Source organism: Diabrotica virgifera, chromosome 3 (genome assembly GCF_917563875.1).
Source record: "Diabrotica virgifera virgifera chromosome 3, PGI_DIABVI_V3a".
Classification (NCBI taxonomy): Eukaryota; Metazoa; Arthropoda; class Insecta; order Coleoptera; family Chrysomelidae; genus Diabrotica; species Diabrotica virgifera.
This window is the reverse complement of record NC_065445.1, coordinates 195,124,210-195,151,911: the sequence shown is the minus strand read 5'-3', so window position 1 is coordinate 195,151,911 and position 27,702 is coordinate 195,124,210. Positions and strand designations below refer to the sequence as shown.

Here is a 27,702-nt window from a genome sequence, read left to right as displayed (position 1 = left end):
TCAAACACTAAATTTATCGTCCTGTTTATTAAAATATGTATAAAACATATGATGTACAAACAGGAAAAGTAGTCGGAATCGGCAAAAAATTTGAAACTTTATTGTTTATATTTATGAAGCATAACGTAAACAATTAACGTGAAAAGTGAAATTATGTATAATTCATATAATTAGCTACAGTCTGTAAAAGTTTCAAGTTTCTTCATTGTAAAAAACAAGAGAATTTAAGCATTTTCCGTTAAAATCGTTTTTTTTATTTAAACAATTAATAAACAAAAAAAAATGTTTATTGACTATTCGTGTATTGTTCCCGCGAATGCATATATCTGCAAATTTTTAGTCATTTGCATTGAAGAAAAGGCAGTCAAATTAAGGTCCAAAAATTTGACCCAAACGATTAAACTAAAGAAAAGCGTTTAAAAAGTAGATAAATTAGGTCTTGAAAACTATAGGCCCATTACATTATTAAACCACCTATACAAGCTCTTTACCCGAATATTGACAAGAGATTGGAAGTAAAACTCGAATTCTTCCAGCCAGAAGAAACAAGAAGGGTTTCGATCAGGCCACGGAACCATCTGCCATCAGCATCTGCAGTGCCTCAAAACTCTAGTCGCGATCGAATATATTAGACCGCTGGTTCTTATATTGGTTGACTTCCACAAAGCATTTGACACAGTGTAAACAGTCGCTATCTTAAAAGCACTATCAGAATGCAGAATAGACCACAGGCATTCGAATATTATTCAAAATATATCGAAAATGCAACAACTCTATACGTGAAAAACAAATATAACATGTAATTTTTATTACAAGCAATTGTGGCTTGCCCTGTCTGCGGCCCAGTGGTAAGAGAGCCTACCTTTGGTTTCAGGGGTCGTGAGTTCGAATCTCAACTGGGTAGGAACTTTTTCATGACAATGAAAGTAAGACAATGAAAGTCGACTTTTCAAAATAACAAGACATTTACTCAACACACAAAAAACAACTGTACCATGCCAATGGCCATTAGTTGTCTGTCGAGGCATTCTTCTTCTTAGGGTGCCTGTCGGTTCCGAACGTTGGCGATCATTCTGGCTATGTTGATTTTGTTCGTTGCTATACCGAATAGTTGTGTTGAGATCTTTCTATACCATGAGTAATAGATAGGCGGGGTACTGGGACACTTTGGTAACCTGTCCATCAGGGTCTCGGAATTGGAACGTATAGATGTGATGATATGACCTTGGGTGACCTTGAGTGGTGTACAAGAAGTACAAGAAGTGATCAACAATGACCAGAGGGTTGTAAGAACTCATCGCTTATCTCAAGATCTCTTCTTCTTCGTGCCCGAAGAAGTGATCAACAATGACCAGAGGGTTGATTTGACCTTGAGTGTGTACAAGAAGTGATCAACAATGACCAGAGGGTTGTAGGAACTCATCGCTTATCTCAAGATCTCTTCTTCTTCGTGCCCAGTGATCAACAATGACCAGAGGGTGTAAGAACGTTGTCACCTGCTTTTACCTGTGTGTCACCTGGATACCTGTATACCTGTATGACGCAAACCTATTGTCACCTGTATACCTGTATGACGCAATAATTGCATGAAGAAGTGATCAACAACAATGACCAGAGGCTTGTAAGAAGTTTTTTCTTCTTCGAAAGAGGACCACCCTGTACGCTGAGTGCAAAAGTGGTCGCTTATCGCAAGATCTCTTCTTCTTTTCGGTAAAAAAGTATAGGGTGGTCGCCCGGCCTAGCCTAGCCTAGCCTCATCTGTATTCTTGAAACTCAATTGGTGGTAAAATAAAACAATATAAATAGATGAGATAATAAATTTCATCAATCAGTAATCGAGATGTGTCTTGAGGTGTACACGCTTAACCCGGAAGATTTCTATTCAAGACTTTCAACTTTTAACAATTGGAAGGGGAAGAAATCAGAAATAGAGTTAGCTGCTTGTGGATTTTACTTTCTTCAAGTAGAAGATATAGTTAAGTGTTTCAGGTGTGGTGTAGAGATTTACAAATGGGAATCAAATGACAATGTAATTGAAGATCACAAAAAATTTAGTCCTGATTGTGCTTTTGTAAAAAGAGCGTATCCTATTTTTGTTAAAGTCAACGACAACAACAACGATAACAAAGAAATTTTGAGTGATAAAAATAAATATGCCTGTACCTGTGAAGTATAAATGTCCAAAGTGTGGAGGAGAGACTGACATACCTAATTTAAATTGTATAAATTGTGAGTACATAAAATATTTGAAATCTAAATCTGGTGCTAAGAATATACCAAGTAGTATGTTTGGGGAAATGTGAGGTTATTTGTTTAAAGAAGAGAAAAAAAAATATATATATATATATATAAACACTTATCTTAGACTCTTTATTTACTAATTTGTAAGTCGTTGATGAAGATGTTAAACGCTGCCATTAATAAATTACCTTTTGAAATGCACATCCCTGGTGGATACAGGTTTTGTGGACCAGGAACCAAATTGCATAAACGATTAGCAAGAGGAGATAGGGGAATAAATGGGTTAGACGAAGCGTGTCGTGAACATGATATTGCATACTCTCAAGACAAAGAGTTATCAAAACGACATGAAGCTGATAAGATTCTAGCTGAAAAAGCTCTTGAACAGTTTCGATCAAAAAATACAGCATTTTCTGAAAAGCTGGCTGCACTTGGTGTAGCTGGTGCAATGAAAGCAAAAGTGAAATTAGATATGGGTCTAAGTTCTGCTAATTATAAAGCTGTAACAAAAAGTTGTAATAAAGAATTGAACAAAGCTAAAAATATGTTAGAAAAACTAACTGAAAGTATAAACCACTGTACTTTATTACTGCAAGGATTAATTATTTCCAAATCAAGAAAACGAAAACAAAATCTCCAGCAGAGAAATAAACAAAAAATACAACAAAAGCTTTTAAATCACAAAAGAGCAAAGAAGCAAATTGAAGATGATATGGATGTAGACATTTCAAATGAGTTCGCTGCAGACTCTATAAATAGAGGAGACACAAGAAAAATAGAAAAACGAAAAATCGGTGATGAAAATAATATTGTTAGTGGTACTAAAAAACCAAAAACTGACGTAAACGAAATATCGAACAATACACAAAAAAGAAAACGTGACGATGACGATACCATGGATGATCAAGCAATTAAAAAATTAAGATATAATGTATAGATATTAAAAAATAATAATTTTATATATGATTTGTAATATTATAAATAAAAACTTGTACACTTGATATTAGTTTTATTTACTAACAAACATAAAAAATGTGGTGTGGGATTCGAACCAACGCTATGAGACCTTGAATATCTTGTAATATCGACGACGACGACAATGAAGATCATATATAAAGTCCGATCAAATGCACAATACGGTTAATTCATTAGTAACATGACTGGTAGTAAGAAAAAGACAAGAAAGACCTCTAAAAGGAAGGTCTCTAAGAAAAAAGGTTCTAAAATTCCAAAACAAAAGTATTTCAGTTTAGTTAAAGTAATTCGAGACATTAGAAAGAAACTATTGGAAAGCAAACCAAGAACGTTAAGGGAAGCTATTCAACAAGCATTGCGAATTGTGAAATCTTACAAGAACATAAAAAAACCACGTGGTCGAGTAATTCAGGTTCCGAAAACTGGAGGTATATTACCTTTAATACCCATATTTGCAGGATTAAGCGCTTTGGGCACTGTTGCAGGTGGCACCTCCGCCATCGGATAAACGATGCAAAAGCAGCTAAAGAAGATTTACTTGAAAAACAACGTCATAATCGTAAAATGGAAGCATTAGCAATTGGAAAAGGTTTATACTTGAAACCATATAAAAGTGGAATGGGTATTTTTTTATGAAGAAGGCTGATCAAATAAATATTCCAAAACATGCTTTGACAAATGTAGAGTTACAAAAATACGCAAAATTAATGAAAATTCCATATTTCAGAGGTGTATTTATGAGAAACGCGTTTCCGAAAAAAATTTGGCAACATGAGAGTGGAATTATTAATTTAGATAATAAAGACGGTCCTGGAACTCATTGGACAGCGTACAAGAAGAACAAATCTAAAGTTGTGTATTTTGATAGTTTTGGAAACTTGAGACCGCCCATGGAAGCTATATCATACTTTAATTCAAATGGCTATTGTCACATTGTATATAATCATAAAATTTATCAATCTTATAACACTGTAAATTGTGGACAATTGTGTTTAGATTTTTTAAATAAATACCTGTTTTAAAAGAATAATTTTTATTTACTGTATGATCCTCGTTTGAACATGTCGTTCACTTTTGTGTTATCTGGAAGAGAATCGGTGTTATCAACAAAAATTTATCCACCAATTATTTTAAACGAAAGTGAACAGTATGTACTGGGTTTAATTGATTTTATGACATACAATACAATTCCAAATATAGACCAAACAAACAACAAGTTTTATATAAATAGTCACGATATAACGATTCCACATGGTGCTTATGAAGTTGATGATCTTTCAAAATATTTAACTGAAAAAATAACTGAATTAGAATTAAAATTAGATCAAACACCAGGTAAAGATGATACAGAAATTGATAAAAATATAATACAAAAACCACTGCAAGGAGTAAAAAGTGTGGCTAAAAAACATCATCATAGTGAACAACCTACAAGTCTGGAAATGAGAATTAATAACAATACACTCAAATGTGAAATAAAAAGTAACAAAGTAATTCATTTTGAAAAACCACATACAATTGCCTCCTTATTGGGATTTACATCAAAACGGCTTTCACCTTCAAAGACTCACGTAGCCGAGAATCCTGTGCATATCACAAAGGTTAATTCTATTTGTGTGGAATGTAATCTAATCACTAATTCATACGTCAATGAAAATCAAGGTCATATCATTCACATGTTTTATCCAAATGTCTTACCGGGATACAAAATTGTTGAAATTCCAAAAAAAGTAATTTATCTACCTGTCACAAATAGATATATTGATGAAATTTTCATTAAAATAGTTGACCAGGATGGTAATCTTGTTAATTTCACACGAGAAGTTATTACGTTAAGACTACATTTAAAAAAAATATAATAATGGTTGTAATTTACAACTCTAATCCAGGTGTGAACAGTGTATATAATACTAAAAGTTTTGACAATAATATTAGTGATAAGCAGACGCTCAAACAGTTGACAACTGAAAACAAAGTATTTTTAACCTCACTTGGATTTAGAATAAAAAACAACAACAACGTCAGGAAAAAAGAAAAGCATAAGAAATACTTGGTGCAGAATTAGATTTTTTATAAATACTAGAATACTTAGGATTTTCTTGAGGTGTACTTGTAAAAAGAGCGAATATGAGTTTTAACATTTTGAATATTGGAGGTCATGTATTGGTTGACAATTCAGTTGTGAGTCGAGAAATGCATAGTCATTTACCCTATGCCAACGCAACTTTTAACCATTGTGATGAAATAAGGATACCTATTCAGACTCAAGATATATACACCTTACCTTCTGAGAGTTATCTGTATATTGAAGGGCGTCTAACGGATGATGGGAAAGAAAGCACTACTTTGCGTTTTGTCAATAATGGTTTGATGTATTTATTTGATGAGATACGATATGAAATTGGAGGCTGTGTAATAGATAGAGTGAGAAATTTAGGTATAACAACGACAATAAAAAACTATGTTTCGTTTACGCAAAGTGAATCTAACCGATACAAAAGTATAGGCTGGAACTATGAAAAACCATCATCAATAACGACTGATGCAAAAGGAAATTTTAGTGCGTGTATTCCACTCAAACTGTTACTTGGTTTTCCAGAAGATTTTACTCGAATCCTGGTTAACATCCGCCAGGAACTTGTATTGATAAGAAGTTCAACAGATTTAAATGCAGTGACGTCTACAATGGAAAATGCAAAACCAAAAATTGAAATATTTAAATTTATATGGAAAATGCCTCATGTTCAAGTGTCAGATTCGGAAAAGTTACGTTTATACAAATTTATTGAAAATGGATCTAATTTAGAACTTGCATACAGAAGTTGGGAATATCATGAAATTCCGCTACTGCCACAAACAATGAAATTTAACTGGAACGTAAAAACTACTAGTCTACTAGAGAGACCACGATTTGTTTTGTTTGCTTTACAGACTGCTAAAAAGAACGCCATAAAAGAAGATGCGAGCCATTTCGATCATTGTAATATTACAAACTTAAAACTATTTCTAAATTCTGAAATGTACCCGTATGACAATTTGAACTTGAACTTTGATAAGAAACAGTATGCCATTGCATATGAAATGTAGGCACAATTCCAACCGTCGTACTATTATAAAGTTGGAGATCCATGTCTTAGTTTGGAGCAATTTGGTTCTTTTGCCCCCATATTTGTTATTGACTGCAGCAGACAAAATGAATCAGTTAAGTCGGGAAGTGTCGATATGAGAATAGAAATTGAAACCAATAAGAATATACCAGTTAATACAGGAGCTTATTGTATAATTATACATGACCGTATTGTTAATTATAATCCGCTAACTAATGTAGTTCAAATGTTTTAACTGTATTTTATCTATTGTGAAATAAATATGTAGTTTTTTAAATAAAAAGTTTAAAAAAATATTGTTTTTTTTTGCTGACGCTACAATTTTATGATATAAAAGCCGGTGACAATCTCATAAACAGTTAAATGAATAGAATCCATCAAAGATGTTACTACACAAAATATTTTGGTTCGTCACATTGTTAAATGTGTGTTTTGCGTTTAACGTTTTTAGAGAACCATTTATTATTAATAAGCAACGAATAACATGGTGTACTTTAAATGTAGACTCTTCAATTACTAGAGTAGTCCATAAAGCTATCAATACATGGAGCAATGCAAGTGGAATTAAGTTTAAACAAGTTAATTGTACAGCAGAAGAGGCACCAAAGCTATCAATTTTATTTGATACGCATACCCATAGAATAACAGGTTTATGTTTACCAGCCGAGGAATGTAAGTTATTTTTTGACATTCAAAATGTTAGAAATGAAATAGCCCATACAATAGTTCCTACGTTAAATAATCAAATTCCATGTGGGGAAATACATATATTAAAAAATGTTTTATGGAACTTAAAACTAAACGACTTTGAGACACCAGGTTTTAATTTGCAATTGGTTTTAACGCAACAAATTGGTCACTATTTAGGGCTAACCGATAACCGAAACTACAATTCGATAATGAATAAATTATATCTAGAACGCCGTCCTCAAGAACTGAGGAACGATGATATAAATGCAATAGAATATCTTTACAAAAATGGAACGGTTAAACCCCAACATAAACTAAACTTTACCTACGTTCCTAATCATCATCATCATCGTTCTTATGGAATCTCAAGGATCCGTTTTAGCGCATTAAAAATGTATTCATTTGTATAGATAATGGTATTTCAATAAAATATTTACTTTTTCTTGTGTAATTATTATTTAACACCATGTACACAATAAATAATTTCAGAACTGTTCTGAAATCGAACAAATATACTTAGATAAGTTTGAAACCTGTTCAGACCTGTTCGAGACCTGTTCGAGACCTGATCAAAGCTGATCAAGACCTGTTCGAGACCTGATCAAGACCTGTTCGAGACCTGATCAAAGCTGATCAAGACCTGTTCGAGACCTGATCAAGACCTGTTCGAGACCTGATCAAAGCTGATCAAGACCTGTTCGAGACCTGATCAAAGCTGATCAAGACCTGTTCGAGACCTGATCAAAGCTGATCAAGACCTGATCAAGACCTGTTCGAGACCTGATCAAAGCTGATCGAGACCTGTTCGAGACCTGATCAAAGCTGATCAAGACCTGTTCGAGACCTGATCAAGACCTGTTCGAGACCTGATCAAAGCTGATCAAGACCTGTTCGAGACCTGATCAAGACCTGTTCGAGACCTGTTCGAGACCTGATTCAAAGCTGTTCAGAGGTTGGGAGCCCTACAATGAATAAGGATATAAAGAGACAACTTATAACTAAACGAAAAAACATTCAAAGTAAATTGAGACAACTAAAGCAAGGACAAATAATCCAAGAAGATTTATTTAATCCAATTACAAAACACTTAAAAAATATTGAGACCAAGTTGAATAAGAATTCAGGTTCTGAAAATGAAACAACCAAATATGAACCTTTAAGGTACATTAAAAATGATGATGATGACATCAAAGAAGACAACATTGAAGTAGATGATGAAGTTATGGAAACGGAAGACAACATTAAAGTGGATGATGAAATTGATGAAACAGAAGAAGACAACGAAGTAGATGATGATGATGATGATGATGATGATGAAATTGATGAAACAAGTGATATCAAAAACTCTATATTAGAAAACATTGAAGTGGATGATATAAAAGAACAGATTAAAAATGATAAAACCTCTGAAACTGGGTTTGAAGCTAACCAGAAACGTACACTTTTTTTGGATCAGTATGATCCATTACCTAGGAAATATATTACAGAGATGCAAGCTGATTTTTTAAATAAAGAATTTGATCATAAATATGGAGTTAGATTTGATAAAAGATCTGAAAAGCTTCTGATTGGGAATTCTGAAATCAATATAGATGGTGTTGATGTTCTTTTAAAAAACAAAAGATATAAAGGTACGTCTGGATTATATGAGCTTTTGTTTAAGAAACACCCAGCTAATTTTACAGATCAAGACGTAAATAACTATACAAAAATAGTTGTAGCTACGAATGCTCACAGAAGGCATTATTTATCAAGTAAACAGATAGATGGAAGTAAATTAAAAAAATATAAAAAAATAATTGCACCAATAACAGAAGGTAAAGGACTGCTTATGGAAGTAAACAACAATAAAATAGATTACGTCCACTGGGATGATCCAAACGAACTTGTAGCTAGAATGAGGTTATTACTATCATCACAGTTAGCTGGGCATACAGGACATACTGACATACAAACGAAATAATTTCAATTATTGAAGAACTAAAAGAGGCAAACATTATAGGATAAATATCATGTCTGTTAAAAGAGATATTGTTAATGAGTTACACAAACCTGCAAGAATTAACTTTAAAAGACGAAGAATTATTATAAAATCTCTTAATGATTTATTCCAAGCTGACTTGATTGATATGCAAAAGTATTCAAATACAAACAGAGATTTCAAATATATCTTGGTTGTAATAAATTGTTTCTCAAAATTTTTATGGGCTTTACCTCTGAAAAATAAATCAGGTGTTGAAGTAGCTAAATGTATGGAGCATGTGTTTAAACAACAAACACCAAATAATCTTCAAACAGATATGGGAACGGAATTTTTTAATCCATATATGAAAACGTTGTTGAAAAAATATAACATTAATCATTACAATGTATACAGTGAGAAAAAGGCTGCGATTGCTGAGCGAGTTATTCGCACGATTAAATCAAAGATTTGGAAACAGTTTAGTTTCAATGGTAACTACAAATGGATTAATAATTTACATCAAGTTGTTAATGAATACAACAACAAAGTTCACACAACAATAGGCATGAAACCAGCTGATGTTAAAAAGAAACATGAAAAATTATTGTTGAATACTGTATACAATCACATTAAAATGGTTGATTTGGAAAGTCAAAAATTTCATATCGGTGATCATGTACGCATTTCAAAATATCGAGGAGTTTTTGACAAAAAATACAATCCAAATTGGTCTAATGAAATTTTCATTGTTTATAAAATAAAACTTGGGAACCCTATTACATACTTGTTAAAAGATTATAGAGGTGAAGAAATTCTAGGAGGATTTTATAAGGAGCAATTACAGAAAGTTAAACACAAAGATAGTTATTTAGTAGAAAAAATATTGAAGAAAAAAGGAAACAAAGTTTTTGTCAAGTGGCTAGGTTTTGACGATTCTCACAACTCTTGGATAAATAAAAGAGATGTACTGTAGGGGTGGTGGGGGGTACTTACTTAAAAGAAGTAGCAATGGGTGCTGGTGATTAGAAGTTAAAAAAAATCTCAACATGTTTATTGTAGACGTTCAAGGTTTTTCCTTTCCTACAGAAAATATTTTTCTCTGTAGGGAAATTGCCATTTTAAATACTTTTACTGAACACCATGTTCATAGAATGATTGTGCTTCCAATTAAAGAAGAAATGTTAAATAAATTATATACCAAGTATACAGAACAACAATGTGCTAAACATCATGGTCTAAGCTGGCAATCATGGTATTCTTATGATTGTCACATACAATATGAAGAAATTTCAAAATTTTTACATGATCATATATTAGATGATACAATATTAGTAAAAAATTCTGAAACCAAAAAATTTCTGGAACGATTTATGGAAAACCGAATTGATTGTATGGATGAAGAACCTGATCTACTTCCTGATGCAACGTTAAAAAATATTTTCAAATCTCATCAGTGTTTGCAACATATCAATGATAACCTAAGCTGTGCCTTGGACAATGTATATAATATTCATTACTGGTACAAGTATTGTAAAAAATGTTAATAATAAATATTTAAAAAATTAAATGTTTTTTTTTTATTTATTAACCTGTACATAATATATTATTGGACAAATAAAAGGTAAAATAAAACACAATTATTTATATTATTATTTATTGTATTCAAAAACTTGAATGTTGTACCATGTGCTGTGTTTAACTGCAGTCCAATATTCCTTTGTCAATGCTGTAGCTATGTGATACAAAACGTTATCTCTAATACGTATCAACTCATCTTTGCTAGGAATATCAGTCTAAAAAGAATAATTTATTAAAACGCGCTTGTTGTTTTTTATTAAAATATTTATTAATCGCTATGTTTTCTTTTGCGTATTTGATAATAATTGTGTATTATACGATCTTGGGTTATTGTTGTCTTCACAAATCTCCAATAGACCCTTGTTGTTCCATCTTCGAGTAAGGCCCTGTCAAAATGCTTTTCCATGTTTTCATGATCAACGTAAATACCGGTTTTTAGACTGAATAACATTTTGTTTTACTTCAACTATTGTTTTGTTAAATAAACAGTCATAATAGTCATCAAACGTAATATGTTTAAGCGCAGCAGATGTTATCCCTTTAGTTTTTTTTACAACTCCAATGTTATTGACAATATATTGACTAAAACTTTGATTCCTCTTAGCCTCTTCAATACTTTTGGCTCGTTCCTCTTCCTTATAATACAATTTAAATGAGTACATTTTTGATCTGAGACCACTTTTTTTTAAAGGAATATTATATTCATTATTTTCTGGATAGTCTGGGGGTGTCAGACATATGAATATCTTGTTTTATATGTTTGGTAAATATCATCAACAAAAAAAAAATGATAAATTAAACTGTCTGTATCTGTATATAATAGTTTAGCAGTATTTCCAAATTTTTTATTTATGTACTTGTAATGAAATTCATAAAGATATGTTTTTGAAATGTCGAGTACTTAATTTTCATTCGATTTATTTCAATTAGAACCATGTCTTTACCAAAAAATTGTACAGCTATTAAAATTTGGTTGAGAAATATAATAATTTGCCCCATATCTTCCTGACCATCTAGTTACTAACTTAATGTCCATGTATTTCTTAACATTTTCAATACATAAAATTAACATGAAGTAAAACTCCCTAGTGTAGTTGGTATATTTAATAAAAATTCTAAAAATTTTTAAAAATCCAAACGGATTACGTTCAAAACGTTTTCGGACTTATCAGTCCATCATCAGTGAACTCTCTGTCCTTACTAAATAGCCACAATGCCACACACTGGCCAAGATGTATGTTACAACTACATGGTGAAATCTGTTAAACAATTTGGCTTACATTGGATGCCAACGGATTAGTACTAGGTAAATGATGCTCTACTCCATTAATTAAGAGATTTTTTATTATTAGGTTTACATTGAACTACGTTTAGTCTGTTTAATTTTCAATACATTTTCCGAAGACAGCATTTTTCCATATCTGTTTGAACACTGTGAGACACCTCCTCTAATTCCTCATTCAACAAACAATATCATATAGGTGTTACTATACTGTCGACTACCGTGTTTCAACTACCATGCCAAGGTCACAAGCTAACGTAGGTAAGCATGTGCTAATATTTTACATTGGTGTTCATGGTTAGGAGAGGAAAGAAAAAACAAAACTTTCTAATCTAAATAATATATTTTTAATAAAGAAATAAAGACTTAACAATATTTTTAATATAACTACAAAGTTCTAAACACAAAATACAGCTCGTTCTTTTAGTTTTTACTCGGCGTTGTTCTGATTTTGTCTAGTTTTAGTTTAATCCTATAATGTAAACTTATATGTAAATCATTTATTTCTTTCTCCAACCAGTAGTTGTATACATATAAATCACTTAAATTTTCTACCGACAAAATGTATCTTATTTTTTTTCGAATATTCCAAAATAAATCAAATACTAGAATCCAAGTTATTGTATGCAGCCGATTACATTTACGTTCGAGTAGAACAAAAAGCAGATTTTTTTAAGGCTAATGTAATATTATTGGAGTTTTTCCTGCAATTATTGATGTCTGCAAATTTGATTATACACCTTGCATTTTGTAAATTGGCTCCTGATGCAAACCCCTGTCACGCCAATGGAGTGTTTTTATGTGCCCAAAAAACGTGGATCACCTACGGCAATGGTTTTGTTTTCCGCTGGTGGTGTTGTTATCGTCCATGGTTGAATATGTCCTAATGGATATGTTCTATCGCTAATATGTAGGTTCTCTAATTGTTTGATAATTTTTCTTAAATCCTGATATACTTTAATATCTTTTTGTAACTCAATGACTTTCTCTTGAAACTGTGCAACTTTATGTCTATACTCACTCAAAGACATGACGCTACTAAAAAAATTTTCTTGCATATATTAGTAAAGATACATAAATGTCTTTATGGTATGATGTTTTAATTTTTCTATATTACTCACCAGCAAAAATTCCGTATTTATGCATTTCAGAAAAAAAAATACAGTGACGCATTTCTACAACACGCTATTCAACTTAATGCTGACTATACATACTCCCTTAAAAATTCAGTCACGTTGAATCGCCATACTTGACCTTTTTTTGACCTGTAAAAATACAATTTACATAATAACAACTTATTTACATCAGGGTTAACCTTTTTGACCTGTAGTTTGATAACAACTTATTTACATCAGACTTGAACTTTTTGACCCGTAAAAATGCAGTTTGCATAACAACTACGTATTGACGTCAATCATTCGTTAAAAAATAAGATATTTGGATCCTAATTAATAATTTGACTTTGAAAATTACAAATAGCTAAATTGCATCAGACTTGACCTTTTTTTTTAATCTGTAAAATGCAGTTTGAATAACAACTACTTATTGACGTCAATTAAACAGTAAAAATAAGTACATCATAATCAATAATTTGACTTTGAAAATTGCACACAGACTACTTGATTTTACATCGTAGTGACTTTGAAATAAAATCACGTTGAATAACATTAATGAAGTCACGTTGAATCGCCATACTTGACCTTTTTTTTTGACCTGTAAAAATACAATTTGCATAATAACAACTTATTTACATCAGGGTTAACCTTTTTGACCTGTAGTTTGATAACAACTTATTTACATCAGAGTTAACCTTTTTTGACCTGTAGTTTGATAACAACTTATTTACATCAGACTTGAACATTTTGACCCGTAAGTCAATCATTCGTTAAAAACAAGATGTTTGGATCATAATTTGATTTTGAAAATTACAAATAGCTAAATTGCATCAGATTTGATTTTTTAATCTGTAAAATGCAGTTTGAATAACAACTACTTATTGACGTCAATTAAACAGTAAAAATAAGTACATCATAATCAATAATTTGACTTTGAAAATTGCACACAGACTACTTGATTTTGCATCGTAGTGACTTTGAAATAAAATCACGTTGAATAACATTTTTTCGCTTACGCGTAAAAATCTTTCATTTAACCTTCCATGATATCAATATTTTAGTATTTAAAGCTGCGTGTACTGGTAGAAATTATCAGTTTACTTCAAGGTTTTGAAAGTTCAGTTTTAAAAATGACCGGAATTCCAACTACATTGGTTGTCACTACAACGGATGAAAAAAATTTACCATTAGAGGACCTAATGGTTTTTGTTAAGCATATATTTAGGTACGTACTTTTTTATTTACTTATTTCTTAATCTATATGTGTAATTTGATGTGTTTTTTTTTGACCTGTTACAATTTTGAATAACAACAAATTTACTTTAAACTTGACCTTTTTTTGACCCGTACAATGCAGTTACTATATAAATCTATGCATATTCAATCTGATATGTGTATTCCAAAAGTAGAACTAGCGAAAGATGGGAGTTCAAATTTGTGTAGTTGAGTTTGAGAAGAAGCAGCGCAAAAATGCAGCTAAACGACTCCTAATCAGCGATTATCACTTTTACCATCCACGGGACGACGTTCCATAAGCCAGAATTAGAATACTTCATCTTGAGCCGTGCAGAGATGCAGACTACCCAGTCCAGAGGGGGAGACAATTACCGTTTCCACTAGTCGACCATGTCAGACACCAACTATTTTAATTTTATTATAATACTTATTTAATATATTTTTTTTATGTGATTCTTGTTTTTTTTTCTTCTTAGCATTAACGTACAATTATTTTTTATAGCTATGGTGTCACAGACATAAGGATGTCTGAAGACCGAATCCTTATCATTCTGAGCTATTCACCTAGGGCCGTAACATTGCGGAAAAAATTCAATAAGATGCCCGTCCGCTATGTCCGGACGAAGGTGGAGAATGAAAGAGAACTGAGCGTCTTGGAACGATTGATGAATTCATACAAATTCAATATCCTCGATGAAGAGGAACTAGATGCACCACCAAAAAAGAAATTATCAATCACGGATGTTTATAGTGATGATGATGATGACGATGAAGATGAAAGTACTCGTAAGAAATTTAAAAAATAGTATTGTAGTATGTATCTAAAATAAACAATAAACAATTAATTTTTTCTTAGTCTTATTTTATTTTTTTAAGTTTTTTATAACATAATAAATGTATCAAATTCTTTTCTGTATCGTCCATTGTCAATGTTGCAATCCTTAAAAATTGAGATGAATCCATAATTTGTTTTCCAACAGATTGAACACATGTCTTTAAATTGATCAAACGTCATATCTGTTCCAACATGATCATTATATATATGTTTTAAATTTAAATCGTCTTGCTTAAATATAATTAAAACATTTGCATTGTCTCTTATAAGATGTTTTGGAATTTTTGCATAACTCTGACTCAAATAAAATGGATCCACTTGAGAATGTCTAGACATGCTGAAATATTCTCTAATCACATCTTGGTTATCACATGCCACATCATCAAAAATAAAAATTGAGTTTGACTTAGCTTCAGACGGGTGCATTATATCAGCACTTCCACTATAAGTATAGTGTCCTATTCCTTTAATGGGTTCTAACAACTTTTCTAAATACTTGTATTTAGGTTGCATTAATGATTTTGAATAAATATACACATTTTCAAATTTCAATCCATTAGGATGCTCAAGCAAATTTATCATCACATTCGTTTTTCCACAATTTGAAGGACCAACTATTATACATCTAACTGTGGACGGAAATAAGATGCCATGTTTATCACATGTGGTTTTAACTGGTTCTAATAAATTGTTTTCCACATCAAGCGTGGTATGTTGTTTGACTAGCTTCATGTTTGGTTCTATTTGAATAGAAGAAAATTTTTGCTTAAATCATGTATTGAAAATGAAATTTTGTTCTCATCTATTTATATTGTTTTATTTTTTACCATAAATTGAGTTTCAAGAATACAGATGAGGCTAGGCTAGGCTAGGCCGGGCGACCACCCTATACTTTTTTACTGAAGAGAAGAAGAGATCTTGCGATAAGCGACCACTTTTGCACTCAGCGTACAGGGTGGTCCTCTTTCGAAGAAGAAAAAACTTCTTACAAGCCTCTGGTCATTGTTGTTGATCACTTCTTCATGCAATTATTGCGTCATACAGGTATACAGGTGACAATAGGTTTGCGTCATACAGGTATACAGGTATCCAGGTGACACACAGGTAAAAGCAGGTGACAACGTTCTTACACCCTCTGGTCATTGTTGATCACTGGGCACGAAGAAGAAGAGATCTTGAGATAAGCGATGAGTTCCTACAACCCTCTGGTCATTGTTGATCACTTCTTGTACACACTCAAGGTCAAATCAACCCTCTGGTCATTGTTGATCACTTCTTCGGGCACGAAGAAGAAGAGATCTTGAGATAAGCGATGAGTTCTTACAACCCTCTGGTCATTGTTGATCACTTCTTGTACACACTCAAGGTCAAATCAACCCTCTGGTCATTGTTGATCACTTCTTAGGGCACGAAGAAGAAGAGATCTTGAGATAAGCGATGAGTTCTTACAACCCTCTGGTCATTGTTGATCACTTCTTGTACACACTCAAGGTCAAATCAACCCTCTGGTCATTGTTGATCACTTCTTCGGGCACGAAGAAGAAGAGATCTTGAGATAAGCGATGAGTTCTTACAACCCTCTGGTCATTGTTGATCACTTCTTGTACTTCTTGTACACACTCAAGGTCACCCAAGGTCATATCATCACATCTATACGTTCCAATTCCGAGACCCTGATGGACAGGTTACCAAAGTGTCCCAGTACCCCGCCTATCTATTACTACCATGCTCTCAGGTTAGCAAGCCAGGATATTCTTCGTCCTGGGGCCCTTTTTCCTTCAATTTTACCTTGCAAAATGCATTGGAGTAGCTCGTATCTGCCTTGATTTCTCATTATATGTCCTAAGTACTGAAGCTTCGGCTTTTCACGATGTTGACCAAATCTGCGGTTGTGTTCATCTTCCGTAGTACTTCATTGTCTATTCATGGTACCTTCAGGATCCTTCTGTATAAACATAGCTGAAAAGTCTGAAGTTTCGATAGAGTTTCCGCCTTTAATGTCCACGTTTCTACTCCGTATAGAAGCACTGAATATACGTAACATTTAAGAAGCCTTATTTTTGTTTTTAGGGTGAGGTCATGACTCTTGAACACAGAGCTCATAGTCAACAATGCACTTTTTGCCTTTCCGATCCGACATGTAATATCTTGGGTATTGTCCCACGACTCATTGATTATAGTTCCCAAGTAGTTTTGTTGTGAGACACGTTTCATTCTTATTTGGTTCACATACGGTTGTCCTCAACGGTTGGTCCTCAAATTGTTTTAGTTATAACAACTTTAGCATGGTTCTGATTAATAGTCGCTCTATAAGATAAAAAACTGATGAATTATTTTTGTTCCTAGAGGAATTAGGATTTCTCCCGGTAGTTGCGGTTACAGAGCACTGGCTTAAAGTCAACGAGCCTTTTTTGTAGAAAAATACACCACAATTACTAGGTATGATTGTCCAAACTCAGCTTATGGAGGCATCCTGATTCTATCTACTAGCAATGATTTTGCTTTGGTAACAAAATATATCTTTCTGTTAAGTAAAGGCTTCTTTAAATTTTACAATAAGAATCTCAATATTTATATTATTTGCATTTATAGATCACCTGACTCTTCCGTGTAACTATTTTTTCAGAACCTGCTAAATTTGTTAGACGACCTGTCTATATATCCTTGGTCAACATATTTGAATTGAATCGTTTGGTCTAACAATGCACATTGATTCTCCTACAAGGATTACAAAAACTTCATCTACCATAATTGATTATACTGTCTCAGGTTTCTCACACCTTGATGTCCACTCTACAATTATTAATGCTGGACTATCTGATCATGAAGCAGTTTATACGAAGTTTAATATCTTAAGCAAACCCTTCTCGAAAACCCGACGTTTAGGCAGGATTTTTTCCACCCGGAACTTTTGTAATTTCCAAAATTTATGCTTAACCTCTGAGTGGCACTTTCCTGCTATGGACGTGGATAATAATTTCAGTGATTTTTTAGATAAACTTGTCTGTATCTTCAATAAAGCATTTCCTTTAATTGCAATTAAGCCAAAACATCGCAAACCCTGGACTACTAAAGGTATCCGAATATCTTCCAAGAATATGCATTCTCTTCTCTATATCAAGAAATTTACTACCAACATCTCTATCACTGAATATATCACCAAGTACATGGCAACCTATCTTAAACTTATAAAATCAGCTAAAAAAGACTACTACCATAACCGTCTGGGAAGCTTAAAGAGTGTTGCAAAAGAAACTTGGTCCATAATAAACGATCTTCGAAATAAAACCCACACTGCTCAAACATTTTCCCTTCCAGACCCTGAAAATCTAAATAGATACTTAGTTAATGTGAGTAAAAATATTACATCAACTATTTTGCCCCAACAAGATCCCATTTCCTATTATATCTCCCTATTTCAAGAAAAGTCTCGAATTCATTCTTTATAAAACCAGTCGATGAATCTGAACTGATCCAAACAATCAATAGTATCAAAAGCAAATCTTCCTCTAGTACTGATGGTCTATCGATAAAAAATTTTTCTACTCTCCCAGAAAATGTGTTAGAAGTCCTCATCTCACTAATTAATGATTCTTTTGAGAAAGGTAAATTTCCAGAGTGCCTGAAGACAGTCATCATTATTCCTCTTCATAAGGGTGGTGAAATACCTATTATAGACCTATTGCACTACTACCGGTACTCTCCAAAATTATTGAGAGACTCATAAAAGCCCGACTTATGTCCTTTCTAGTTGAAAACAACATTTTATCACAAAATCAGTTCGGCTTTTTAAATAATAAATGCACCACTTATGCCATGTTTTCTGTACTACATGAGGTTTATTAGGCACTGAACAATAATCTTCAAACTGCCACCGTTTTTATGACTACACCAAAGCTTTTGATTGTGTAAATCACAACATTTTGATAAAAAAACTAAATTTCTACGGAATTCGAGATATTTCTTTAGATTGGTTCCAATCTTACTCGGATGATAGGAAACAACTGGTTAGAGCAAATGATACAGACTCTAGTCTCAAAAACATTGTATGTGGGGTACCTCAAGGTTCAGTATTGGGTCCTCTATTTTTTCTTATCTTTATTAATGGCATCACTAGTTTAAAAATCGATGGAAAAATCTTTCTTTTTGCTGATGATATCAGTATCACTTGGAGCAACTCAAATATCGCAACTCTTCATGCTACTATAACTTCTAATCTACTTACAATAAAAACCTAGTCTGACTCTAATTTACTCTCGATTAACGTAGATAAAACAGTAGCATTGTCTTATAAAGGAGCTCTTCAACCCTTACCTCTTAATAACAGCCAGATCAGTACCGTTGATTCTGTAAAATTTCTTGGTATTTTTTTAGACAGCAACCTTAAATGGCCCCACCATATCGATTTGTTAAGGAAGAAACTATCCTCAGCTTGCTATGCTATAAGATCTGTTTCGAATGAACTCAATTTAGCATCTTCCAAAATAACATATTTTTCTTTGTTCGAGTCACATCTTCGTTATGGTCTTCCTTTTTGGGGTTCTGCTACAGCTGCCCAATTCAGTGTTATTTTCAAATTACAAAAAAGAGCCATAAGATATCTGTTTGGCCTCAGAAGAACAACACATTGCAGAAGTTACTTCAAAGATCACGGAATTTTAACCCTTCCATCTTTGTATATCTTAGAAACTGTTTGCTTAATTCGTAAACATCTACATGTCTTTCAACCAAGACCTAATCATGACTACTTCACGAGAAATTCTACGTTTGACGTCTATTTGCCGATCCCATCCTCTGAGTTAGTAAAGAAATCTATATATTATTATATTATTATATTATTATATTATAATAATATTATTATATTCCGCAAAAAAACTTTGCAATTGATTATTTCTGTTTAACTTCATTATTATTATTATTTTAAAAATATTGACGATTTATGTAATTTTAGTAAATTGGATTGTTATTGTTTTATTTTCTTGACTTTTTATAAGCTTTGTCGATAAAATTGTTAAATTTTTCATGACAATAAAGCATATTTCTATTCTATTCTATTCTACAGATTTGCTCCAGTTATGTTTTGCTCGCTGATCATCATTAGCTTGGTTTTGCTGGTAGTTATATCCAATCCATATGTTCTACTTGTTTCCGTTAATCTACTTGTTTGCGTCGAGACATTAATCTAAATACAAAAAAATTGTGCCTTAATCCCATATCAATTTAATACTGAAGAAATTTCTATGCAATTTTAGGGTTAACACATACGAGATGTTCATGAAAGAAACCAGAATAATGGGCGTTAAAATAAATCCTTTTAGTTTTCTAAACGCTATTCGACTGATTCATGCCATGGAGGACAGGTAATGTAATACATTATATTCATTTTTATATTATTGACAAACATCGAGAACTTTGTTGTATGTATGTACACACCGGTGCCACCAATGCCATTCCGCTAGGGATCTATGGGGGAGTATCACTGAGCCCTTATCTCTTGCTGTACTGCTCCCCCATAGGCCAATCAGACACCAGCATATTTCAGTCTAAATCTCAGTTTCACACTAGAATTTTAAACTGATGCGTTAGCCTTTTTTATTTGTCTGTTCACCGGCCATGAATAGGGATGTTCACTAATTTTTAAATATACATAGTTAAATTCAATAGATTATAAGGTATATAAAAACGTAGCAATCATAAAACTGTTTAAATAAAAATGTATATTTTTTAAGATAAATGAGTTCATAATGTTGATTTTCTCGGAGGCTAGAAAAACGGTACCTTGCAGCGAGGCTACGGTATGTGACGTCAGCAGTCGTATCGTCTTTGATCACCGACTAGTTTTGTATATATGTACTTTACGAAGTGTATTTGAATGTGTGCAGTTCTTTACGTATTTAATTAGTAAAAATGAAACCAAATACATAAGTGGTGTTTTGTTCCTTGGTGTGTAAATAAATCCCTCTAAAAACAATTCTAACAAGATTTTTATTACAGTTCCAGCTAATTTAAAACGTAAAAATAATCGTAAAAAGGAAGTATCAATAAAAACCAAGCTGTTCTCTTGTAAAGATCACTTCTTTATTGTAGGTTATGGATCTTTTCCTAAATAAATGAGTTTTTAAATTACTCATTGTTACCCAATTCTATTTATTTTAGATTTAAATTAGCTTGGTTATAATAAAATAAATTATAAAAATTTTTAATACCTACATTCGAAATCTTCGTATTTTGGGCTTCTAAATATCTATTTTGAAATATTCAGGCAACGAAATGGGTTAGCAATAAAATTTTTTACAAAAATAAAAAGTACCTAGTTTATGATCTGTCAATTTGTCTGGAGGTTTAAAGGACTTGGTGTCCATAACATAGTAATAAAGTACCTATTTATTACCGACAGACCCTATAAACTAGACATCATTTAAATTTGTAGGAAATTGTACATAAAAAGTTTTTGGTTTCATTGAAAAATTTTTATTAAGCGGTACTACATATTTTACTACAACGTATTCCTATACCTAAATGTATAAATTTATTAAGGGGATAGGCGCAAAATCTGGGGCAAATGCTATTTAAATGTATTAATTTTTTCGAATTCTGAGAAAACTAATAAACATTTTTGGACAATTTAAACGCAGAATGAAAGATTACATTATTACTGAGGGCCAAAAGTCCGTTAGAATAAACAAAAAGTTTCCTTTGAATGAAATATTTGAAATTAAAAATCACACTAAATTTTCTCTTTTTTTTTTCACCCCTGTACCTTAAAATAAACATTCCACTACTCTGTGGTTGATTTATTTCTTAACAAGATGACAATAAATCAGACACCATTGTTACATCTACGGTAAGTAGGTTAAGTTAAGCGAATCAGGTTTGTTAAAACCTTTCATTTTATTTATTTATTTGTATCACCCAAGATATGTCCTTAGAAACAGTCCATCCACTTTAAACTAAATAAATTCACTATTAAACTCCCCCTTAACCCTGATAAAACAAGAAGAGAACAAAATACAAAATAAAATAACTTGAACTAACGTCAAACAGGTATGAATAAGAATAACACTGTGGACATGGCGCGCTAGAGTATACGACTAGTGACGTCAGAAGCGTTTTCTTGGAATTTAAAATATTCCTAGATTTCTAATGAAGTTTTTTCATAGACAGGCTTTTTAAATTTTCTTTATATTTTAGACAATTATTCCTAGGGTGGTTCTTAATCGTTTTACATGTTTAAAATGACTAATATTTTTTTGTGAACATCCCTATTGAACTCACATTCACTAATAGAACACTTCGCAGTGAAGCGAAATGAGGTTCCTGACTCGCATGGCTGTGCGACGAGGCTGTAACTTTGTTACTAGTATTTTTTTGGTAGACCACGACGGCTCGAATCGGTGTGGATGAACAATGCACTGGCCCTGCTACTAATGTCTTACTCTTTTTTATGTTATCATCACACCTTGAATTATACAGAGTGGGCCAAATAAAAGAGATACCCCTATATTTGGCAGTATTTATTAGATTTTAAGAAAATAAAAAAACAGGTCAATTGTTGATCTAAGGGGGAAATATTTTTACGATACAAACATCTGTCATCTGTCAACTCCCTCCCTTCCACTTCCCCCACCCCTTATTTTTAAATAGGGAATAGGGGTCGTGCGCTAGCTCATTTGAAAGGTTAGTCAATTGTCTATTCAGTAATATCAACATCGACTTAAAAATGTATACAGGGTGTCCAAGAAAAATTATTTTGAATTAAATTAATTGACACAAAAAGAAGAATGTATGTAATTTATTTAACTCAAAACACATTCTACTGCTGACAGAAAACAGAAAAAAATGTTTTTTGATAAATAGACACTGCTTTTTGCTTAATTTTAATGTTCAAGCTTCCACCCATCTGCCTCTTGGTAGGTTGAATATTGAATTTAAGCAACAAACAGTGTTTATTTATCAAATAAACATTTTTTTCTGTTTTTTATCAGCAGTAGAATGTATTCTGAGTTAAATAAATTACATACATTCTTCTTTTTGTTTCAATTAATTTAATTTAAAATAATTTTTCTTGGACACCCTGCATAAATTTTTATGTCAATGTTGATATTACTGAATAGATAATTGAATAACCTTTCAAATGAGCTAGCACACGACCCCTATTCCCTATTTAAAAATAAGGGGTGGGGGAAGTGGAAGGGAGGGAGTTGACAAATGACAGATGTTTGTACCGTAAAAATGTGTCCCCCTTAGATCAAAAATTGACCTGTTTTTTTATTTTCTTAAAATCCAATAAATACTGCCAAATATCGGGGTGGCTCCTTTTATTTGGCCCACTCTGTATAAACACTGCACAAAAATGATTATCCCGCAATTATTATTATGAGCTAATATATAAGTATTACTTAACAAGATTCGCGTGACAAAAAAAAACAACAGTCGTTACCGAAAGAATAACGTCGCTAAAATAGAATTAGACAGGGCACGTCGCGAGGTTATCTGACAACCTATAAACACAGGGCCGTGCCGTGCTATGATGCGGTGAGGCAGCCGCATCAGGCGGCATCACAAGGGGGGCGGCATATTCAGTAAAATCTAATATATGTAATAATAGATAATTCAACATTATTGGAGAGAAGTTTACGAGAGTTTAACGAGAGTCTGATAAGTGGTTTGTTACCTATGTAAGCATCAGTAGACAAGATGAATTGATAAGTTTAATGGGTAATATTATCTTAAACAGAATTGTCGAAATAACCAAAATCGCCAAATATTTTTCGATAATCGCCGATTGTACCCCAGACGTAAGTCATATTTAACAGCTCGCATTGACGATAAGAGTTGTCGCTTTTAATTCTTGTCAGAACAAATACCTATACTATCGAAGGATTTTTTATTGGTTATTTTGAAGCTAGTGATTCAACCAGTGAAGGATTAACGGAACTTATTTTGACAAATTGGGAAAAGTTAGGTCTTGAGTCTTGAGTTAGAATGGCTTAGAGGACAAGGCTATGATAACGCGACCGATATGAAAGGAATAAGAAAGGGTGTGCAAAATAGAATACCTACTTGAAAAATATCCGAGGCGCTTTAGGCTACGGCTCCACGGGCGAGAAATTGACGCTAGCAGTAGCAGTAAAATGAACTTAAGGTTCCGCGGAACGGAATGGGAATAGCCGAACTGAACCGACTACGCACAAGTCCTGTAGTCGGTACAGTTCGGCTATTCCTATTCCGTTCCGCGGAACCTTAAGTTCATTTTACTGCTACTGCTAGCGTCAACTTCTCGCCCGTGGAGCCGTAGCCTTAGGTGCCCTGCGCATGCCTCTTTTTAAAATTAGGTAGTCATAATTGACGCAGCGTCTTCTTCTATAGAAACATCAACCTTTTTTGTATTATACAAATACTGTAGGTGCACTTTTTGTCTGGTTCTACAAAGCGTTGGAAAGTTCTGAAAAAACTAGTTTCAAACTAACTCCAAAACCGTTGAGTGTTACTAGATGGTCAAGTCGAATAGAAGCATTGAAATCTTTAAGATTTAAATTTTGTTAAATATATGATGTCTTATTCGAAACAATAGAAGATATCAACAGATTAGCAAAAACTACTTTTTAAAAATTATAAATTTATATGCGGTGTTGTTCTTTGGCATTTGGATATATCATATAAATTCAGTCTCGAAAATGTTGTAACATATAACTATAAATTTGTCAGATTGTGTAAAAATGTTGTCAGAACTACAGAAAAAATGAAAAGTTACAGACAATCTGGCTAAAAACAAATGCAAATTATTGTTAATGGAATTGCAGAAAATCTTGATATAAGTTCCGAATTTCCAACTGAAAATGAAATTCGAGCCAGGAGAAAAAAACGCAAATTTGATTACAAAAAATCTATGGATGAGTTCTTAGCGGAGGAAGATAAATTTAAAATAAATAATGTCTCATCTATATTTTAAACATTGCCATTAATTCTTTGAATGGCCGATTTTCGCTTCTAGAAACTCATAATAAAATTTTTATTTATATATATTTAATGGAGGAAAATAGATGATAAAACACTAGAAAAATGTATGAACCTTCATTCGATACTTTCAATAGAAAAAAGAATAAGAATCATATATAGAGTCAAATGATATTCTAGAAAAATTGCGTGATATATCTCTAATGATACCGTACTCCATGAAAACTTTTTTTAAGGTTTGGAGATTTTGAACTGTTTGTGCCAAAATAACCTAATTTCTTTATACCCAAATATAGTTGTACCACTAAGAATTTTATTAACACTCCCTGTCTCGGTAGCTAGTGGGTAAAGAAGTTTTTCAAAATTAAAAATTATTAAAAACTATTTACTAAAGTCCATAAGACAAACAAAACTAAAAAATATAGCACTTATTCCAATAGAGTCCTCACTAGCTGCTACTTTAACCAATGTGATTGACGAGTTTGCCAAAATTAAAGTCAGTAAAGAAGGGCAAAATTGTAATGTTTGTAAATGTTATTTAATGTTAATACATTATTTCATTTAATTTAAAGTAGGTTTTGTCTTTAAAATAAAAATTGTCCTTCATTTTGTGTAGGTTCTTTTAATAAAAATAAAAGTTAAGTTTCAATCATACTTAAGGGGCGGCATTTCGAGGACTTGCATCATATTGAAATGATGTACAGCACGGCGCTGTATAAACAAAACGTATTGTCGAGTGGAGTCCAAGGCAAGGAGCACTACTGAGCACAAACCGCCCACCAGCACCAATCAGAAGGACTGACGACCTAAATCGTGATAGTAGTAGCTGGATGCATGCCGCACAAGACAGAGAGAACTGGAAAGAGCTGGAGCTTAGACATGAGCATTACTATACTCTTCCTCGAAACACTTACGAGTCGAAAACTATGTTACCAAATTTTTCATCAAGTTATCACGGAAAAGAATAAAATGTTAGATTTTTTCTAAGGGCGTGACTGATCCCTGGTTAACTGGGGATATGAGCCATAACATGCCTCACAGGTTAAGTGGAAGGGTGGTTAAGCTCCAACTCATATTTTTAACCTAAGCTAACGTAAGCTTATACAAACCATTCAAGATGATAATCTCGTATTTTAACGAAAGATTTTAAAAAGTTCATACAAAATAAAAGAAAAACTGTCAATTTTACTGGAAAAGTTCTTAATCTGTAACAAAATAAATATAGGCGGTTGCGTTTCGATTCAATTCGCGTCTCTTAACACACGTCTACACGTGTTTCTGGGTCTACCCGTCATCAGAAAGGCTTGTCAGAAGACTGAACTGAATCAGAATGCACCGGCCGGTTGGCAATTATAGTAAAATAATATACCAAAGTATGCATTTTGTAATATGTACTTACAGTAGTATATTATGCAACGAGCATTTAATGGTGGTCATTATTCTGATACGCATCCGAGGAATACGGCATAAGCCGCTTAGCGGCGCATGTAGTATAGAATAGTATACAGTGATGGGCGCGCTAATAACCGGCAAAATAGCGCAGAAGATAGAAAACATAATACATTGCGAAACAAAAGAGATAAAACTAGTGGAGGTAGAAATTACCGTTATAAACGTATAAAATAAACATTAAATTACATTATTTTCCAACTTTAGACGTATCAGAGGAGTATGACAACTTTCACTGTGACAGTAAAATCTTATAAAACACTCTTGTCACAGACGTCTAAAGGTGTGAAACTCTGTAATGTACTGTTAATTATTTATACGTTTATAACGATACTTTCCACCTCCCCTAGTTTTATCTCTTTTTGTTTCGCAATGTATAATGTTTTCCATCTTTTGCATTATTTTGCCGGTTATTACCGCGCTCATCACTGTGTATAGTATACATAATTTTTTTCTATGATCATTCACAACAAAAAAATGCATACGTATATATTCAAATTTATTTGTTCATATATATTGTTCATTGTTCATTTATTTGTACATCGATATATTGTTACAGTGCTTTAACTATGACTAAGTAGCTTATTATTTTTAGGTATCTACAGTATGAAAAACTTGGAATAAAAACTTATAAACTAGAAGAATACGACTTGGCATTACAAGACCTAAAAACTGGAAAAGTTTTAAAAGCTGTTTTTAAATTGTAAATAAAAGTTCAATACAATAAGTGTTGTGTCGATTAGTGTTGTGAGACATATATTAATGACTTATAAAATGTCTATTAATTTGATTGATATATCTATTATAGTTGAAATGTGATAAATGCTTAGAAATATTGATTATCTGTATTAATGGGGTGGGTTCAGCCGAAGTTTAAGCTAAGCAAAACTAAGTCTTTGAAATATTATTTTAGTTTGTACGATAATTTTTTTTATATAATAAATTTTAAACTTTTTATATTTATCTGTAGTGCCTACGACTTTCAGATTACTATATACAATGATGAGCGCGCTAATAACCGGCAAAATAACGCAAAAGACGGAAATCATATTTAGTCGAGGAAATGAAGCTGGAAAAATGGCAAAACCTCGCAATTTTTTCGTCCAGCATCGATTGGTACAAAAATTTGGGATTAGGCTCATTTCATCCTCTAGTTCATTTTCTATATTGAGCCGTTGTACGCTTTTGGTTTTTTAAGGGTGAAAACGACCCCTAAAAAAACGACTTTTTAAAAAATTATAAAACAACATTTTAAACTTTAATATTGGCAACAT

At 32.5% G+C, this 27,702-nt stretch overlaps 2 protein-coding genes across 2 annotated transcripts in view; both read left to right on the top strand.

The window, feature by feature from the left end:
* Positions 1 to 27,383, top strand: part of LOC114324346 (uncharacterized) — a 71,570-nt gene extending 44,187 nt beyond the window's left edge. Inside the window, exons 6-7 of the mRNA XM_028272149.2 lie at positions 20,275 to 20,382; positions 27,024 to 27,383. Coding sequence (XP_028127950.1) covers positions 20,275 to 20,382; positions 27,024 to 27,135 — 220 coding nt within the window. The 3' untranslated portion in view covers positions 27,136 to 27,383. The remainder of the gene's footprint in view (positions 1 to 20,274; positions 20,383 to 27,023) is intronic.
* Positions 10,659 to 14,993, top strand: LOC126882275 (uncharacterized). The gene is made up of 2 exons (XM_050647115.1): positions 10,659 to 14,176; positions 14,690 to 14,993. Exons 1-2 carry the CDS (start codon positions 14,082 to 14,084, stop codon positions 14,991 to 14,993), a joined length of 399 nt encoding a protein of 132 aa, XP_050503072.1. The 5' UTR covers positions 10,659 to 14,081.
* Positions 27,384 to 27,702: the final 319 nt, after the last annotated feature.